This window comes from Haliotis rubra, unplaced genomic scaffold (assembly GCF_003918875.1).
Source record: "Haliotis rubra isolate DU_JTF1 unplaced genomic scaffold, ASM391887v1 Scf52, whole genome shotgun sequence".
In the NCBI taxonomy this organism is placed as follows: Eukaryota; Metazoa; Mollusca; class Gastropoda; order Lepetellida; family Haliotidae; genus Haliotis; species Haliotis rubra.
The window spans coordinates 2,534,867-2,556,198 of record NW_025767213.1 but is presented as its reverse complement, the minus strand read 5'-3'; the positions used below and the strand labels follow the sequence as shown (position 1 = coordinate 2,556,198).

At 42.5% G+C, this 21,332-nt stretch overlaps 1 protein-coding gene across 1 annotated transcript; it reads right to left on the bottom strand.

Annotated features, from left to right (window-relative positions):
• Nucleotides 1-311: 311 nt before the first annotated feature.
• Nucleotides 312-20,340, bottom strand: LOC124292568 (proline-rich extensin-like protein EPR1). Its single transcript, XM_046729707.1, has 4 exons — nucleotides 19,865-20,340; nucleotides 9,534-9,737; nucleotides 2,519-4,013; nucleotides 312-395 (listed from the first exon to the last, which is right to left on the bottom strand). The coding sequence occupies exons 1-4, from the start codon at nucleotides 20,338-20,340 to the stop codon at nucleotides 312-314; spliced, it is 2,259 nt and encodes a 752-aa protein (XP_046585663.1).
• Between the last annotated feature and the right edge of the window lie 992 nt (nucleotides 20,341-21,332).

Below are 21,332 nucleotides of genomic sequence, written 5' to 3'. Positions count from 1 at the left end.
ATTGGTGAGATGGGATGATATACATGAGTACGGGATAATGGTGTATGCTATAGACATTTGTTGTTTTGGCAGTGAGATTGGTGAGATGGGATGATATGCATGAGTACGGGATAATGGTGTATGTTATAGACACGTGAAAACAAATTGTATAGATTGTAAGTTAACTCTGTAGAGACATTAATTTTTCCGTGATCAGTCCGTGGTAGTTTGGTGCTATTCGGCAAACAAGAAATTAAATCTCGCAACCGTGAACTTTCTTATATGCTTCTTCTAAGCAAATAAGATGCTTTAATTATTGGTCTGAATAGGCTTTACCAGTATCGCATGCCCCGCGCATCCACCGTTATCAGCCGGGCTTCTCCAATGTCAAACTTCCTTCCATAACTAAAGGGCTTCTGCCAAATCAACATATGAACAGACGCAACGGATTCTCCTTCTCAATATCAAGAGGGCTTCTGCTAAACCAAAATATGAACATTCTCCCATATCAATATGTTTCTGCTGCAGAAAGACCTTCTGAGCAGATGGACAACCTCCAATATATTGCAGACAGAACTTGAGACCAAGCAGATGACCCCCTCAAGAATAAAGCAAGTAGGCCGTCAGAACAACACAGATGGACGTCCTAAAATATTGTAGACGGACTTTCAGATCAGCAGAAATGAAGCCTATGACGTACAATGCAGACACACGGGCACTACAATGTATGGAGATGAGAAAGGAAGCCTATTGTCTACGTGTGTAGTCATTAGACCAAACAACCTTTCAATCAAAATCTAATTTGATAGCACACTCTCAAACAGTACGGATTCCATATTCCACATACTATTTATAGTTTCGCAAAGCTAGGGTCGTACGGTATATGCAGGTGTATATGTCAAATCCGGCAAGCAGGAGGGTATTTCAACGAGAACTCGTCGGAGGGTGTGTTAAGGTAAAGAATACCGGGAATCGAGGAAATCCCTCAAATACTAATTAACAAATGCAAGCATTAAGGGCATTATAATGATGACATGTTTATCACAATAACAAAGATAGGTTATACCATGTCGTACGAAGTAAATATCTGAAATACCTTTGTTGATAATAATATAAGGAGAAATGGTGAGTTCAGTTCATGTTTTATCACACCAGAATATCTCTTTTTCAGTTTAACCCGTGAAGGTCGGGTTAGAATGAGCCTTCAGTAACTCACGCTTGTCGTAAGAGGCGACTAACGGGATCGGGTGGTCAGGCTGGCTGGCTGGCTTGGTTGACACATGTCATCGCTTCCCAATTGCGCAGATCGATGCTCATGCGCTTGATCACTGGATTGTCTGGTCCAGACTCGATTATTTACAGACCGCCGCCATATAACTGGAATATTGCTGAGTGCGGCGTAAAACTAAACTCACTCACTCACTCTTTTTCAGTTTAAGGTTAAGTCTGCGATTTAATTATGTAAAATCAATTTAGAAAAAAACATAACTCTTTTCAATCACATCGTTTGTTTGGTTTTTAAGGCAGCACTCAGCATTATCTCCACTATATTACAGTGGTCGGTAAATAACAGAGTGGAGACGAGTGATTGACACAATGAGCATCAATATACGCTACTGGGACACAATGAACCAGTCTGGTATCTTGCCGGGACTATCACTTTGTTAAATAACTTTGTTGCACATCCCTGCACCCCACTCTGGACCCGCCTATGCCGGGTTGTATTCGCAACTTAATTGAGAAACGTAACGTGCGTTCATTCATTGAATAAAATGTATCTGTACAAACAACCTCACTTCACCTTGCCGACACCACAGCAATGTAAACCACATGCGTGCCGACATACATACACTAAATCTCATCCGCTCAAATAGGTACACATTTCTGCACAGGTAAGCATAAAGTCTTAGTCAATGTAACAATTATCTTGTCTAACAGACTGAGTACATATCAATCAATATTTACTTGGCAATCAGCTCCTTCCACTCAGAAAATATGTAATACCAATAAACATGTTCCACCTCGATGATCCCGTTAGCGTCAGGCTAAAAGGTGCACAGCACGAGCAGCACGTGCAAGGCATGTTCCGGTGTGCTTTGGTGCAATGCGCAGTGGCGCGGCAGTTTCTGGGCGCTCGCTGAGAAGCCAGCGCGGCCGGCTGCAACATGCGTACGCTTTGTCCTTTGAAGTATGTCTACTCGCGTTTCGGAATTATGGTAGTTTGTGGAAATGTTGAGTTACTGTTGCTACAACAAAGACGAGGCAATGACTTCACTGTGCGTTAGCTGCAGGCGATGAGCGAAGGGCAGCAGGGATGAAATGTTCTGTACCCCATTCCTGGAGAGTAAGCTTAAGGGCAGATAACTGTTGATCGCCTGGTGGAAAGATGTTTACGTATCGGGTTTTAGTGGGTATTTAGGGAACCTTGTTGTTACCATGCGAACATCCACCTTTGGATCCAAATTCTCTCCCGGAAAGAATATGATACTGAGTAAATACCGTCGATTAATGCAAGAATTTGTGAGTGAGTGAATATTACTTTGCGACGTATGATCAAATTTAGAAGAGTTAGGGAAGAGTTAGGGAAGAGGGGTGGGAGGAGGGGTGGTGGTGTAGTGGGAAGAGGGGTGGCGGTGTACTGGGAAGAGGGGTGGCGGTGTCGTGGGAGGAGGGGTGGCGGTGTACTGGGAAGAGGGGTGGCGGTGTACTGGGAAGAGGGGTGGCGGTGTACTGGGAAGAGGGGTGGGTGTGTAGTGGGAGGAGGGGGTGGCGGTGTAGTGGGAAGAGGGGTGGCGGTGTACTGGGCAGAGGGGTGGCGGTGTACTGGGAAGAGGGCCGGGTGTAGTGGGAAGAGGGGTGGCGGTGTGAAGGGGAAGAGGGGTGGGGTGTACTGGGAAGAGGGGTGGTGGTGTACTGTGGGAAGAGGGGTGGTGGGGTAGTGGGAGGAGGGTGGCGGTGTAGTGGGAAGAGGGGTGGCGGTGTACTGGGCAGAGGGTGGCAGTGTTGTGGGAGGAGGGGTGGCGGTGTAGTGGGAGGAGGGGTGGCGGTGTACTGGGAAGAGGGGGTGGCGGTGTACTGGGCAGAGGGGTGGCGGTGTTGTGGGAGGAGGGGTGGCGGTGTAGTGGGAGGAGGGGTGGCGGTGTTGTGGGAGGAGGGTGGCGGTTTCGCGGGAAGAGGGTTGGCGGTGTACTGGGAAGAGGGGTGGCGGTGTAGTGGGAAGAGGGGTGGCGGTGTAGTGGGAGGAGGGTGGCGGTGTCGTGGGAAGAGGGCTGGCGGTGTAGCGGAAAAGGGTTGGCGGTGTACTGGGAAGAGGGGTGGCGTGTACTGTAGTGGGAAGAAGGGTGGCGTTGTAGGGAAGAGGGTTGTGGTGTAGTGGGAAGAGGGTGGCGGTGTGTAGTGGGAAGAGGGGTGGCGGTGTAGTGGGAAGAGGGTGGCGGTGTTGTGGGAAGAGGGGTGGCGGTGTGCTGGGAAGAGGGTGGCGGTGTACGGGAAGAGAGGGTGGCGGTGTAGTGGGAAGAGGGGTGGCGGTGTAGTGGGAAGAGGGTGGCGGTGTAGTGGGAAGAGGGATGGCGGTGTAGGGAAGAGGGGCGTGGCGGAGGAGGAAGAAGTGGCGGTGTAGTGGGAAGAGGGGTGGCGGTGTAGTGGGAAGAGGGGTGGCGGTGTACTGGGAAGAGGGGTGGCGGTGTGCTGGGAAGAGGGGTTGGCGGTGTAGTGGGAAGAGGGGTTGGCGGTGTAGTGGGAAGAGGGGTGGCGGTGTAGTGGGAAGAGGGGTGACGGTGTACTGGGAAGAGGGGTGACGGTGTCGTGGGAAGAGGGGTGACGGTGTACTGGGAAGATGGGTGGCGGTGTACTGGGAAGAGGGGTTGCGGTGTAGTGGGAAGAGGGGTGGCGGTGTCGTGGGAAGAGGGGTGGCGGTGTACTGGGAAGATGGGTGGCGGTGTACTGGGAAGATGGGTGGCGGTGTCGTGGGAAGAGGGGTGGCGGTGTCGTGGGAAGAGGGATGGCGGTGTACTGGGAAGATGGGTGGCGGTGTACTGTGAAGAAGGGAAAGGGTAAATGTGAGTGATGAGGCGTGTGTGGAGTGCGCAGTGCCTTGAGCGAAGTGCGGAGTGCGTGGGTATAGCTTCCGTGGTCCAGTTTGCAATTTGAACTGATGAATGTATAACTATCGATAAAATAGCTCCTGTTTGCAACTGCAGATTCATTTAATTAGCAATGTCACCGAGGGCAATATTTGGTAGAAACAAGAAAATCAAAACTGGTGATTGACCAGTCAATGAATTCACAGTAAGAATATAGATGTCAACTCTGCTCAGCCCCCATTTAGACAGAATAATAATTATTATTATGAATAAATATGTCATCCCTTTCAAATTCCCCTATGCTTCACTGACTCTTAGGTTTGCCAGAAACCTAGTGGCATAGGTTCGAATCCTGGTTCGCCTGCGCATGTATTGCACTACCATATACAGACCTTCTGTTACGTCACGGCGTACAGAGCCTGTCACTTCAGCAACTATGGTTGATGACGTGGATGAGAGGGGAGATGAAATGCCTAATAGATATACATCAACATTTCGTCGTAATTAGCATGAAAACTGTTTATTTGCCCATACCAACTGGTCACCATAATTTCAGACATTGTCATGAAGTAGAGGAAAGTCTGTTTAACAAACTACCATGCCATCTTTTAATCCTGTCATGCTGAAACAAACATACCCATTGAATCCTATGCTAGTCTAGAGGGCGGTGGGGTAGCCTAGTGGTTACAGCGTTGGCTCGTCACGCCGAAGACCCGGGTTCGATTCCCCACATGGGCACAATGTATGAAGCCCATTTATGGTGTCCCCCGCCGTGATGTTGCTGGAATATTGCTTGACAATGACATTAGAATCTATGTCGAAACGTCGCCTATACAGAATAAAGAAGTTGTATATCCATAAAAATAGTCCTCATCCTTCATCTACCCAACTTCTGCCAATCAAATAAGTCATTGCTAAAATCGGTGTAAAACTAAACTCAGTCAGTCAGACTATGCAAGTCTAGAGAATATGTGCTTGTCTAGATTACCACAGTTTCTGAAAATGAAGAAAGTCTCTTTGCTCCTTTTTATTATATTTTATGAAAATGATTTAGGAACTGTTTTCTGTAAAATATGTTCATTTCAGAGCCTAGATGTTAGTCTAAGTGTCAAAGGACGCCACCCTGACTTTGACAAGATTCATGATCGTGACGAAACTATAGGGGGAACTGCACCATGCAACCTGTTCTCCCTCCACAGAGGCGAAGGAGAGGTATCGCAGTAGCTGAAGGCCTCGTTGGATTCCCAAACTGGTACATAACTCACTGCTTTGTTTCTCTTACATGGAATACCGTTATCAAACGGTACTGTACAGGGAACCACAATGTCATGGGTCGGTTTCATAAAACAACTGTTAAATCCAACATGTGTATATAATGCTGCACCAGCGGTTGGGTGTCATAGTTCTTTGTACATCCTTACGATAACAACTTACACAATAGCAACATCAACTACACATGCTACGACTGCTTCTACCACAACGTCGTTATCAACACGACGATACGTTTGTGCGTCTTTTAGTATTGTGTGCCCGTGAAGGTCGGGGTGAGAATGAACCTTCAGTAACCCATGCTTGTCGTAAGAGGCGACTAACGGGATCAGGTGGTCAGGCTCGCTGGCTTAGTTGACACATGTCATCGGTTCCCAATTGCGCAGGTCGATGCTCATGCGCTTGATCACTGGATTGTCTGGTCCTGACTCGATTATTTACAGACCGCCGCCATATAGCTGGAATATTGCTGAGTGCGGCGTAAAATTAAACTCACTCACTTTAGTATTGTGAAGAATGGGGACTATTTTTATGGATATACAACTTCTTTATTCTGTATAGGCGACTTTTCGACATAGATTCTAATGTCGTTGTCAAGCAAGTGGTAAGACTCATGTTCCACTTACTTGACAACGACATTAAAAATATCCATGAAAATAGTCCTCATTCTTCATCTACCCAACTTCTAGAATGCCAATCAAAGAGGTCTTTTAGTATTGTAGTCAAGAGTGAATAAAAAAACACCCTTGAAAATAATAATATAACATTCGCTAACAATCTCTGTCTTCAACCTATAATTATATGTCTACATACCTGTTTCATACAATTAGAATATTTATGAACAAAGTGACGTTGTATAAACGCTGGCAGGTGAAATAAACAGGTGAATGTGAATTATCGCCCCTTTTTTACACGTTTGGCAAAAGCCATAATTGAAGTTGGTGCGAATCGTTATGCCTCATAGTACGATCAAATGTTCTACTTTATTAGCCGTGGCTGCTCAAAGGGCCAGGCGCGAGTGAGGAAACATCATTTGGGCGGTAGTACTTTTTTTACAACTGTTTACATTCAGTAGATTCCAGGAAACATGTTGAAAGAATGATCTGGTCTTAAAACCCCTAAAGCGTGGAAAGTGTATTACTGGTGACGGGCCACTAAAGCTTCCAGATTTTGGAACTATTTTGTTGAGCTATGCAATCGGTTTTTATAGCAATTATCCACTAGGGATTTTCTTTGGCGTGTGGTCTAAAGTTAGTTGTCAGGATAACAACTTCACCTGTCGAAGTTCCGCACGTGCACTTTGGCGGTAAATACCCTTCTCGAACCTCATATTAAAAATTGGCATGCACGCTGCCAAGACGCATCTTTAAATTAAATTATTTGCTGATCAGTACATTCAACAAAAACGTGGAGTGGAAAAGGAAATTACAGTCGTTGAGAAGAAAGAAATATATAATTGTGAATATATTTGGATTTCTGACTGTATTACCGGTTTCACGATTTCAGGTAACTGTTAAAAGCCTTTGACATTTCAACAAGAATGGAATAATATTATCTTCGTCGATAGAGAAAGACGTTTATAGACGGATCAGTTGACTTGACATTTCACAACAATTATAATATGAAACAACACACGTTGTATAAATAGTATAAAAGCGACGGCTTCTTCTTCCTCTACTACTACTACTACTACTACTACTACTACTACTACTACTACTACTACTACTACTACTACTATTACTATTACTACTACAAAGAATATAGTATACATGAAATAAAATAGCCAGTATGTTGATTCTTAACAACATTGTTTGTTGAGTATTTCTTTAAAAACTGTAATCTCCCGCTAGAATGGTAATCAGATGGTTACAATGTGAGATCTGGCTGTGTGTTAACGCACCTCGATGGCAAGATTCCCTGCTAATGCAGCCAGACTCTACAAAAGTCACTCGCCGTGACACATCACATTCTTACTCAGAAAAATATGTCAGTTTAAACATTTTACAGTTAACGCAAACACATTTGGTCTGGTGGGTGACAAATCAGTAAACTCCTGTTAAAGATCTAGGCAAAGCGAAGTTTCATATGAAAACTGACTAACGTTCGTCATGGTAAGTCTGGAATGTGTTTGAGCATTCAACGCTAGCTATTTTGTGTTAAGCAAACAACTTTTCCTCAGGTTCGGTCAAGTAAATATGCCATAATACTTGTCTGGTCTTTGAACTTGCTTGTCAGTTATGATATCTAGTCGATTAGGTTCAAACTCGCACAGATAATTACAATTCCGGACGCGTCCCGAGAGGAAATCTACAACTGGGTCAGGTATGACGTTAGATCGTCCCATGCTGACTTTGGAATGGACTTGACGGAGTGTAGTTCCTGTTATCTGGAGTTCATCACCAACTATCCATTCCTATCTAGTCCGAACGTGTTTGAGTAGAAGGACCCATATTAAATAGATTGTCGTATCTATATTAATATCTTGTAGGCTACCGACAAAGCCAAATTAACCCTTGGTTGGAATGGAGATAATTGTTGCTATTTCCTGTTCAGGTTCGCTAGAAAACAGCATACTTCAAAGCAAAGCTTTAGCAGATAGCGGGATTAAATGACAATTTAATTTCGAATTGCTTTTATATAATTGAGATGCTATGTTAGAGAACTGCCTTGGTGTTGACTTAGGAGTATAAAGTTGAAGTGTTCGCATTTTTGTCCGTAAATGAAGTATTAGACAGCTGTTAACCATGGAATTAGGATAATATAGATTTTTAAAATTTCCCCTATACTGCGTTTATGACACGAAACTACATATAATCAAAATCAGGTGGTTTAAGTGTTGTTTTATCAAGGACATGAAACTCTCTCTTCTTTTTCTAAATTCAAATTCTAAAGTAGCTCTTAACATTAAAGTGCTTAAATCAACGAAGATGAGCAGTTCATTATGTGGGAGATAAACTATCGGATATCCCAATGATGCGAGAAAACTGACACTAAAAGCTTCCCAAGCAGTACGTAATGTTAGGTACACATATTTGCCCCATCACGAACACACGGGATTCCAAAACGTAATTGCTACCAGGTGATAAAATAACCTACAGGATGATCCCAGATGCTGACCCATCTCTTGTTTATATAAATCTATTGGGCAAAACGCCTGCTTCCAATTCACGATCGTGACTTTTGTAGCCCTCGTTGATGAATCCCTTGATACTCTAACCCTCACCCCCAACCCATCCTTATCCCGTCCCATGTAACTGCCGACCCTCCCCAACCCCCACCCTCCAGACATACTTCAAGCGTGGGCAGGGAAAGACTGGGTTCTGTCTAGTCTGGCTGTTGAATTGCTGTACGTATGTAGTTCAATGTATCGTTTCCCCCACACAGACCCGTCACCTGTCGATACTTCCGTAAAGACACGCCCCGCCTGGATCCATGTGCATGTTTTTCACGTGCAGGTCGTTAGATAGCTGGTGTGTATTTCATACACGCTGCACACGTGACGTTGTGCATTTGGAGCAGGTGTTTTTACATGGTAGCAATATCTAATATATTTTAACAAAAGGTCAACAGGGGTCAGAAATAAGTGCCCGTTATGTCGAGTGCCAGAGAACAGCCCGGGTGAGAGACGTAGAGGATATATCGTTTTGCAGTTACGTTTATCTCCCTCTGCGGGTGACATCACGCATTTGGAAACAGTTTACAGACTTAGGGGATGATACGTTGCACACATGTTGAGATACAGATGTTCGAGATAATTTCCTTAGCAATATCGTGACTGTTCTTAAAGAAAAGAACATCCCCAACCCCGCTTACGAGGCGATTATAGCTAAATCTGCTTGAAGCAGCGCTAACCTGTGGCCTCTATGGTAGAACAAAGTCTGGAAGTTGTACAGTGTTGCAAAGACTATCTCACTGACTCAGTATCTTCCTATATATTGTGTTCTTTATTATCATACCCGTAGACGAATACCGGTTGTGTCGATTCCCGGCTTATAAAGAAAACACTCCTCGTACATCCACCATCGGCCGTGACCTCTCCGTACAATCTTCTATAGCCTGGCCCTGTTCTCCTATTGGTCAGATGCTCCAAGAGTCTAAGAGTCTAACTCCATACAGAGGGGCCTAGGATACCGCCCAGCACTGACCAGATCGGGTGGTCAGACTCAGTAACGTGGTTCATCACGTTGTTGTACCAAACGTCACTGGATGTTGGTCACAACATCTTCATCCAGGTCATCTACCAGGAACTTGATAAGATTATCTATCTGGAACTCGGCCAAACTATCTACCTGGAACTGCACCAGATTATCTACCTGGAACTCGAGCAGATTATCTACCTGGAACTCGAGCAGATTATCTACCTGGAACTCGATTAGCTCACAGACCTTGGATATAGCTGGAATATTCCTATGGGATACGTAAAACAACAAATCTGACTCCTCTAACTTTTCCCCTCTCTGATATCAGTAGGTCCGGTTTCAGGGAATAAAGGAAATCCTCCCCTCTACCGTCCTCTCACTGCACGTGCATGCCGTGACGGACTTGAACTGTCAAACTGTGCATGAGTAGCAGAAATGAATATTGTCGCTTTTACTAATCAATACTACCACCCATATCAGCCCAACAATGTCAATCCCATGTTGTCCGTATTATGGAAATTGTCTGTGACCATGCATTGCACGTGAAAATAACAAAACCATTTTGCCGTGCATTCACATTTGAGGTTTACCTGACGTGCAACAACATTCATAAACGTGCACACACATGCAAGCACAAACAGTGACTGACAATGACACTCGCATACACCCGACGCATACACGTGCACCACGTCAATGGATATCAGATCAGGGGCTAGATTTTCGAAGCTCTCTTAGCGCTAAGATAGTTGTAAGTCCCATACATTAACATTAATTCGATTATCTTAGCGCTAAGAGAGCTTCGAAAATCTAGCGCCTGATCATTAGCATGTTTCACCGCCGCTTCCAGCCGTATTCCACACACAAGTATAGCACAGAGGTTAAAGTGTTCGCTTGTCACGCGAAGCCCGAGGGTTCGATTTGCAATATGGAAATGTGTATCTCCCGTCGTATTAATTATTACTATAATCTGTTAAAAGTTCCCTAACATCGTATTCACTGCAGCACCCATATCCAACAGCTGACAAATGGTGGAACAGAATCCAAGGGATGTAACTGGCCAGAAAGTCCAGTTTCCAGCCTTGAAGGCTGGGATTTTGGAGTTGTGGCTTGACTAACCAGCCTATGCATAGTCCAATCGTACCGCGCAGATTTCGGACGATCGCAGCATTTGCAAGACATTGGTACTTTCAACTTGGTTGAGACAAATATTTTTCAAACCTTTTAATGTTTTTAATCATATGGTGTTCAAGTAAGTTGATAGACGCCCCAAGGTGGGATAGATTGTATTACAACATATATCTTAATTATCGACCTAATCATTTTAACTGAGCTGACCTTTTATTTTAAGAAACTGGTGGAAATAGTATGGAATCTGACTGGCAAATAGGAGGGACGTAGAAGGAACATAATTCGTAATGGCCATTGGTGGTCGACGATCGAGCCATGAACTTCGAGCCAATTTCGGCAAAGGTCGACATTGGTCTGGTAACACCTTTGTCATGGGAAGAGGGGAAACCATAAATATAATAAAACAAAGAAAACGAAACAAAAACGTGTCCATCTTCGCAGTTAAATGACATACATCAACCAGGTCAGCAATCATGACCGTCCGATCCTATCAGTCGCCTCTTGCGACAATTATGTGTTGATTAAGACCAATTCGTACCAGGTACTTCGCGGAATGTACCACAAGGTAACTCGTGGACAGGGCCATGCAGCTGATAGGACACAATACAAATCTGGACAAGTGTGGGGAGCAGTACCGGAGCACTGGACCATCCTCAAGGCCTCTAAGCCAATGCTACTTTTCCCTGTCTTTAAGTGAGAGATGGAACTAACGGTGCAATGCGATCTTTGGTACGTACACACACATGATCCGGATGAATATCCATGTTAGGACTGGTCTTTAGCATCCCATGCTTGTCGTAAGAGGCGACTAACGGGATCGGGTGGTCATGCTCGCTGAAGTAGTTCATGGATGCTGTCGTATCCCAACTTGTAGACCGATGCTCATGATGTCAATCACTAGTCCAGATTGTTTACAAACCGCCGTCGAGTAGCTGCGGCGTAAAAGATCAGATAAACAACAACAAGACGTGTATTGGTTGTGATGTCGGGAGACCGTAACAACGAAGTATACACTGATTGGCTGATCCGCCAATCGGCTTGGTACATCAGCACATGGGAATATCAATGAATAAACACGAATATTCATAAACATGTTTGAATATGGATACATGTAAATGAACAGGTATGGATGTGTAGAAAGACGTGCAGGTAACCAAGGTCCAGGACATTTACCATGCTGGATATTATACGTAATTTTAGCTCAACTCGTCCAGCCATCCCTTAACTTGAAGTATACAACCCCCTGTAACTTAATGAAACTGTTTTCTACTTACATCATGTATCCCATTCAATGCAGATAATAACATTTTTTCATATTTACAATCTACTTAGTTTTCATTAAAATTTCAATGCTTACCCCTATGAAATATTTATTCTTCAATATGTATTTTCTTTCAGAAGTTGAGCTGCCCGTCTGTCATATCTAAGGGCTTGCTATTTATTCCGACCGACCGGGTTCGATTCCGCACATGGGTGAATGTCTGTTCTATGAGAAACCGTGAAACGTCCAGAATACTGGCGAAAGCCCCTGAAACCACCTCACATTCAGTCGGGTTCGTCCACCATGTCTCGTCATTCTCAGTGTTAAAAACCAGGTTCAATGAATAATAATTACATGACATTTCAGATCCTTATTACAAAGCAATTTACCTTTTTCCAATTTGTTCATTTGATACTGTGACATTCGGCATAATTTTCCTTTGATATTTATAGTTTCGCTCAGAATACACCCGATTATAGCCCGATTAAAGATTCATATTTCGTAAATTAGCAAATCGATAATCTGCAGAATGATAGAATAAATAAATCTAAAAAAGTGATTCCTGATCAGGTTTCAGATCCGTGCAGGAAGCAAGTATACGACTAGGCAAGCTCAGTGCTGATATGTCACAGTGCTCTGTCTGAGCCAGACATGTGAATTACTGGTCGGGGCTACACTAACACGGACATTAATAATCCCTATAAGAAATTGACAATCTCAATTGGTATGTCTACAGTAGCAGCGAGATAATATTCAGTATCATCCTTCAGATTCTAAGTCAACCTGACAATTCTGCAGGTGTTCTTGATTTCAGGGTTGTGCATTTTTGTCTATTTCAGCGTGTTATATTAATCATATTGACTATGTTATAACGAGCAGTGTGCTTGGTTACTAGATCACCCACGGCTCATTTCTTTCCCAGTTGATGACTGTCTGTTTCTTGTACATTTCATGTACATTTCAGCTCTGTACAGCCACATCGTAAAACCACGAAATCAGGCTTGGGTTTCTTTTTTTGTGTCCTCTCACGTTGCATCTAAAGTGACAATGTAAGCGATGGGTGTGTGGAACATATAATTCAGTGAGAAATTGGATTTTAAAATGGCGTGAAGCGGTGCCTTCGAGTAACTTGTAAACCCCCACCGATAAATGTACACAATTCAATATAACATGAAAACGGCGCAGCTTGATTCAGCTGTAATGTTAGTTACCGTTAAGATAACGGACATGTGTGATTATACTTTATTAAATAAAGCACTCCTGAAAACTGGTGTATAATGCAATGGATGGATGTGTCCGCGGATAGGAGGGACTGGTTGTGATGAGATACAGCTTGTTCTGTTGGAACTGATTGGTTTATCTGGAAGTGATGTTTATCTTCAGATTTACAGGTTTTCAATCATGTAACGATAAGCTGCATGGACATGCTTCTGAAGACTGACAGAGCACGATCCGAATATTGATTTGAAGTAGCAGATCATATTGACAGGCCTGTTTTCATTTATTTATGTGCAGTTTATTCGATATGGAAAAATCAAACTAAAGGGCATTCGTAACAGGGTAACTGCTATAAATATAATTATCGGAGAAGATCCCAGGAAGGCCATCAAGTCGGACCACGATAAAACAGCCATAGGGAACAGCCATAAACAGGAATGAGAAGGGATGTAGTGCAGCGCGAAACACTTTCGTTTCTGCCTTCGAATGAATAAATGTTATTGTCATCATTAAACCGATATTATCCTGACTAAATGTTAAGTTTATTCTCCTACAACATGCGTGTACGACCAACACTAGCTATACAGTCACGGACAGTCGGTAGGCAACACATGTACATTACAATGGTCAGTTAAATGACCAGCTTCGTATGAATGTACACGATATAATATTTACATATAGGTTGGCGAGTAACTGAATGGCAAAAGTAAGTACACACTTGAGGATTGGATTTGACAAAATCACGGGGGACACGTTGACTATTTATCATTCGGTGGCGGGTAGACAAGCGGTTGATGTGCATTCAGACAAATCGGAAACACGGGTTCGATTACTCATATGGTTGTGTAATGTATGAAGTTCATACCAGGTGTCCCCGGGTAATAATATGTTTCAATGTCGCTAAAAGCAGAGAAAACCTCACTCACTCACGCAGAATTTGGCACCGCTCTTCCCTCGAACTGTTACCCAGTACATCTTAGCTGAACGACCTTTTCAAAACATTTTCTCTAACCTGAAATAGTGTTTGCTGGTGAATTCATTATATGGTGGAAACTGCTGTACTTTTATGTCAAGTACTGGTTAACCTTGGAAGTATGTCATTCACACGCTGGAGGTCAGGTAAAGAACACTCCCCACTGTTTCATGGCTGTAAGTATTACAGCAGTACACGCCTCGCGTTATTGCATACTGCAAATCCCTGTCATCAAATGTACCGTTACATTACACTGTACTGCACTTTTTACAGCAATGTACCCTTGAGAAAGTAACTGATATTTATAATGTAATCGTTTCAACCTTGGCAACCATGCCACAGTGATTTACCACGGTCATTTACTGTAAGATAGTACCTGCAGTATAGACACACATAAACGCACATAGACACATAAACGCACATAGACACACATAAACGCACATAGACACATAAACGCACATAGACACATAAACGCACATAGACACATAAACGCACATAGACATAAACACATAAACACACATAATGACACACATAAACACACATAGACACACATAAACACACATATGGACACACATAAACGCACATAGACACACATAAACACACATATAGACACACATAAACGCACATAGACACACATAAACACACATAAACACACATAAACACACATAAACACACATAGACACACATAAACGCACATATAGAGACACATAAACGCACATAAACACACATAAACGCACATAGACACACATAAACGCACATAGACACACATTAACACACATAAACGCACATAGACACACATAAACGCACATAGACACACATAAACACACATAGACACACATAGACGCACATAAACGCACATAGACACACATTAACACACTTAAACGCACATAGATACACATAAACGCACATAGACACACATTAACACACATAAACGCACATAGACACACATAAACGCACATAGACACACATAAACACACATAGACACACATAGACGCACATAAACGCACATAGACACACATTAACACACTTAAACGCACATAGATACACATAAACGCACATAGACACACATAAACACACATATAGACACACATAAACGCACATAGACACATATAAACACACACAGACACACATAAACGCACATAGACATACATAAACGCACATAGACACACATAAACGGACATAGACACACATAAACGCACATAGACACACATAAACACACATATAGACACACGTAAACGCACATAGACACACATAAACACACATATAGACACACATAAACGCACATAGACATACGAACACACAGTTTTGTTGTACGTGATGGTTCCAAATCTTGCAGTACCTCACCTTGTCACAAATCAGTAGAAACGTGTTATTTGTTTATAATGTAGTGTACGTTTATAATCTATGCGTTTATCATATAGTATGTGTTTTCTTGTACCTATTACTTCCGTCCTTGTTTATTTCTTTGTCCCAAAGCATATATTTTTATTCTATACGAATCGTGTAATACGTGTCATTTTCATCTACGTGTGGATGGTCCATATCATGTGTTACATGTCTATTTCATCATTGTTAGTAAATGTGTTTTCCATACCTCTTAACAAGGCTGTTTCTCCGTTGTAGTCCCTACTTTCAACATCAATCCCTCTATATCTAGATCTGATAAGGACAGTAGCTAATCTGCTTAAAGTGGATGAAAACAACCCCATTAGGCTGATCATCTGCACACCGGTCCACACGCATATCATAGCAAACATGTTATATCTGTCACTCCACCATTTTGTTGACCTACGATTAGTGTGTGAATTTCAGCAAACGCGATCTATATTTGAAATAGGTTCCCTTTTTTTAGTTAGATCTGTCGGAGACAGGTTTATCTCGAAGGACACATGTGGAATCTGTAACTGTCTATCTCGTTTGGTTTTCTTTTAATAATATCATCTGGTTGCGTATTTCTTTGAAGGCATTTCCATGAATGAGGACCAGTTTTGTTTTAGTATCGATGTTTAAGCCGCAAAAAGCGACACGTTATCAGCTGTGACAGCTGCATACGCCAAGATGGCGGCGTGTCTATTCCTTTATTTAGCATTATCGACATGTTCTTTACGGCTATTATCATTGTAGCAATGAAAGCAGGTATAAAAAGGAGATACTGTTGGGAGCTTATTGATTGTCAGTGTCACTTCGACCCGATCACATCAAACCATAGAATAATCTAATTAATGATATATTCACACACATGCCCTCACGTACACACACGCGCGCGCACACACATAGGTGCATAAGCATTAAATATACCACAAACAAGAATCCATGTACTTTGTATTGGTCAAAGCTCCTTTGAAAACACGATCAACAAGATTCAGGTAAAAATATATTAAGCTTAGTCATTGAAATATTTATACACACGGGCAGCAGCTGTTATATTTAATCCATCGATTTATGTAATATTTGGACATGGGCGTTTGACGCTCCCGTTTTGAGTGACATTGTTATCGATGTCACTTGGCGCCGTGTATATTTCAAGCAGGACTTGCATGTTTCAGCACCGCCTGTCAGTGCCTGGAGCCACATGGGTCTTGTTTTTCATGGACGGGGCAGGAAAGTATTTTCCAACGCTGTCGGATTTCCCCTCGTGTTGTCTCCCGTGGTTACATAAACAATCAGAATCAAGTTATGGAAGAAGAATATATACCGGCAGTCGGCGCAATGGCACTTGGACGGGTGAAAGTATACCTGCCTGAAAATAATCTGTGGGATATTTCAGATATGTGTCTTATTCACCAGCAGACGATGCCTATGGACTTGGAAACTTTGCAGGTAAACACCACGTGAAATCAGTACGGTTTCAGCGTCTTCGGAGTTTCAACATTACTTCTGCTGTGAACTTAAAGGAGGAATGTCAAAAGTCTTTGAACGGCATTTAGAAGTGATAAACATTAGGGACCATTCATAATTTATGCCTGGTGTGTGTGTGTGTGTGTGTGTGTGTGTGTGTGTGTGTGTGTGTGTGTGTGTGTGTGTGTGTGTGTGTGTGTGTGTGAGTGAGTGAGAGAGAGAGAGAGAGAGTGAGACATGATGATGATGATGATGATGATGATGATGATATTTTTCAAGGAGAAGCATGTATAATGTGAATGACCCCCTCCCTAATTTTAAGTGCCCCCCCCCTGCATGTCACGTACAAAATCACCCCCCTAATTTTTAAGCATAACATTTTCATATTTTTATGTACAAAATTGCTGACCCCCCTGGTACATGTGTACAAAATTGTGGACATTCCCTCTCCCCAGAACAAAATGGGTCACCCCCGTTAAAATCATCATCAGTGAGTGAGTGAGTTTAGTTTTACGCCGCACTCAGCAATATTCCAGCTATATGGCGGTGGTCTGTAAATAATCGAGTCTGGACCAGACAATCCAGTTATCAACAACATGAGTTACTAGTGAAGGCCAATATTCTAACCCGGACCTTTACGGGTATTAAATCATCATCAACATCATCAACAATCATCATTCTTACTCCTTCATCTGGTACATAAAATACTCCGAAACGTCGTGTCCATCAAAGTAAAGAAGTTCCTTAAATTCTTGACTTTATGAGGAATGTCAAAATGGTGAAAGAGTGTGCAGTTTCCGTGGGCAAAATTCAACGTTGCCATACAATGAACTGAAGTCCTGTCAGCGCGAACATACTATTTGGGGACAACATGTGTTGCACGTGCAGCGGACGAGTCCATTTCCTCTCAACATGGGATTGCCGCGGAATACGTGTATTTGTCAATGCGACACGTCGACTCCACACATTCAAAACTGCTGTTTAGTGAGGGATTCCAGTGCATGTCTTCCACTGTGTTTTTGTTGTCGACTCGTTACGTGTATATATCTACGCGTTCAGTCATCAGGAGCTGATTGTTCATTATTTTGTGTGGCCGTATCCACGCTTGCATGAGCGAGTGTTTACACTATGCGTCTCCAATGTTCATATGACGTCAACGTTTGAGATCCACCAGTCTCGATTATCCAATGAGAGACAGAATCTACTGGGCGAAAAGGGCAAAATAGCGGTGAAAATGATATCGATTCCCTTGGTGTCACCTTTATTAAGCTAATTGCTGGAATCATCATCTTTCGTCTTAAGTAAAGAAAAGAATATACTCCACCTCTAGAGTATCCAACCTACGGGTTGGGCGTTGGGCGTTAATACCAAAAGAAGAAAAGTTCCAGGTGTTTTACCATGTCATGATTCACAAGGACTTTAGAATCAAATTAAAAGTGAAAAAGTTTAATTTTCCACCATTTGTATCTTTGTTACATGAAATCAAAGCCGCAACACTCGAAAAGGCTATCCAGTTTTATACGTACAACAAACATGGCCTGTGAATACGTCCGAGATGCATTTCGCTAATTGAATGGCGGATGTGTTGGAGTTCCCAGCAGCGTTTACACGACGTGTATATAAACGCGTGTTGAAAGCAAGCCCGTACATCGTGCTACAATCGCCTGGCAAAAACCCGTTATCATCAATGGATAAATATTTTGATAATGCCCTCGAGGTTTCCCATCTTTACATGTCACCTTGAACCCGAATTACTCGATACGAAACAGCTTGTTGGGTGTAAACATACTGAGCCGGATCCGCAATGAAACAACTTCTTGCAGCGTTGAGAATATTTAACTCCATATCGTGTGTAGCCAGGTGTGCGATTCCATTTGCCAGCTGCCGCTGTCGGGAGCTCTGTCTTTTTCTGAGATTCTACGACTTGGAGAAACTGAATAAAATATAAAACGTAATCATTCTGTACATGGTTTTAAATACTCAATGTCCCTTTGATTTAGAGACCCATCACCGTTTTAATTAACAACTGAGTACTTATTTCGAGCACTGCTCCAAGAATAATGTTTGTACTGAAAGGTGGAACCAGTCATTTTTAACCTCCCTTTGTAAGCCAGTGTATCACATCGAGTTTCTGCTATCCACATTCCTGGAGCCATTCGGAACACTCGGAAGTGATGTCACCAGCTCTAATTCTCTTATCACAAAGAAAGTTCTGGGCTTGGGCGAAAGGCATTTTGGGTGAGACGACCAATAGTACGGTGATATAGGTGTATAATCATGACAGTGTATTTGTCGTGTCCTTCCAACCGCACTCAGAAGAAGCAGCCAGTGTAGATCCGGGTTAAATTGATCTTCAGTAACCCATGCTTGTCGTAAGAGGCGACTAACGGGATCGTCAAGCTCGCTGATTTGGTTGGCACATGTCATCGTATCCCAATTGCGTAGATCAATGCTCATGCTGTTGATCACTGGACTGTCTGGTCCAGCCTCGATTATTTACATACCGCCACCATATAGCTGGTGTAAAACAACAAACCCAACCAAACAAATCATCAGTTCAAATCTCAAGCTGGACCTGGACGTACTGATCCACCACTACGCACACACCTCATCCAGTGCGGCGTTAAACAAGAAACAAGAAACAGAACGAGACAACGTTGGTAAATGGGTCCAGAGTGTTTATCGTCAGGGCATGGAAGTCAACACTGGATGATAGACGGTGAACACAACATCTATTGAACAAATATGTATTTTGTTAGCAAATTTCTATTTATTATTTGCTACAAAAAGTATTTTATAATTTTGAAATGGTTGTTCCTATCTGAAGCTGATATGAGGCAAAACCACTCATCAAAGGAATGCAATAGACATCAAGTACGATCTACTTTATTTATGTTTTATAGAACACTTATATTCATTCATATTAACAATATCCGTAATATTCATTTACAAAACTTTATCATCGGTAACAACGTACATGTCATCAGTACTCAACACATAATCCTCCAAGTGTTCGTCATCGCTCTGTGCTTTATCATCAGTAACAACGTACATGTCATCAGTACTCAACACATAATCTTCCAAGTGTTCGTCATCTTTCTGTGCTTTATCCTCAGTAACAACGTACATGTCATCAGTACTCAACACATAATCTTCCAAGTGTTCGTCATCGCTCTGTGCTTTATCATCAGTAACAACGTACATGTCATCAGTACTCAACACATAATCTTCCAAGTGTTCGTCATCTTTCTGCTTTAAGTGTTCGTCATCGCTCTGTGCTTTATCATCAGTAACAACGTACATGTCATCAGTACTCAACACATAATCTTCCAAGTGTTCGTCATCGCTCTGTGCTTTATCATCAGTAACAACGTACATGTCATCAGTACTCAACACATAATCTTCCAAGTGTTCGTCATCGCTCTGTGCTTTATCATCAGTAACAACGTACATGTCATCAGTACTCAACACATAATCCTCCAAGTGTTCGTCATCGCTTCCAAGTGTTCGTCATCGCTCTGTGCTTTATCATCAGTAACAACAGTACATGTCATCAGTATCTAACAACACACATAATCTTCCAAGTGTTCGTCATCGCTCTGTGCTTTATCATCAGTAACAACGTACATGTGATCAGTACTCAACACATAATCTTCCAGGTGTTCGTCATCGCTCTGTGTGCTTTATTATCAGTAACAACGTACATGTCATCAGTACTCAACACATAATCTTCCAAGTGTTCGTCATCGCTCTGTGCTTTATCATCAGTAACAACGTACATGTCATCAGTACTCAACACATAATCTTCCAAGTGTTCGTCATCTATGCTTTATCTCTGTAACAACGTATCATCAGTAACAACGTACATGTCATCATCAGTACTCAAGTACAACACATAATCTTCCAAGTGTTCGTCATCGCTCTATGCAGTACTCAACACATAATCCTCCAAGTGTTCGTCATCGCTCTGTGCTTTATCATCAGTAACAACGTACATGTCATCAGTACTCAACACATAATCTTCCAAGTGTTCGTCATCGCTCTGTGCTTTATCATCAGTAACAACGTACATGTCATCAGTACTCAACACATAATCTTCCAAGTGTTCGTCATCGCTCTGTGCTTTATCATCAGTAACAACGTACATGTCATCAGTACTCAACACATAATCTTCCAAGTGTTCGTCATCGCTCTGTGCTTTATCATCAGTAACAACGTACATGTCATCAGTACTCAACACATAATCTTCCAAGTGTTCGTCATCGCTCTGTGCTTTATCATCAGTAACAACGTACATGTCATCAGTACTCAACACATAATCTTCCAAGTGTTCGTCATCGCTCTGTGCTTTATCATCAGTAACAACGTACATGTCATCAGTACTCAACACATAATCTTCCAGGTGTTCGTCATCGCTCTATGCTTTATCATCAGTAACAACGTAC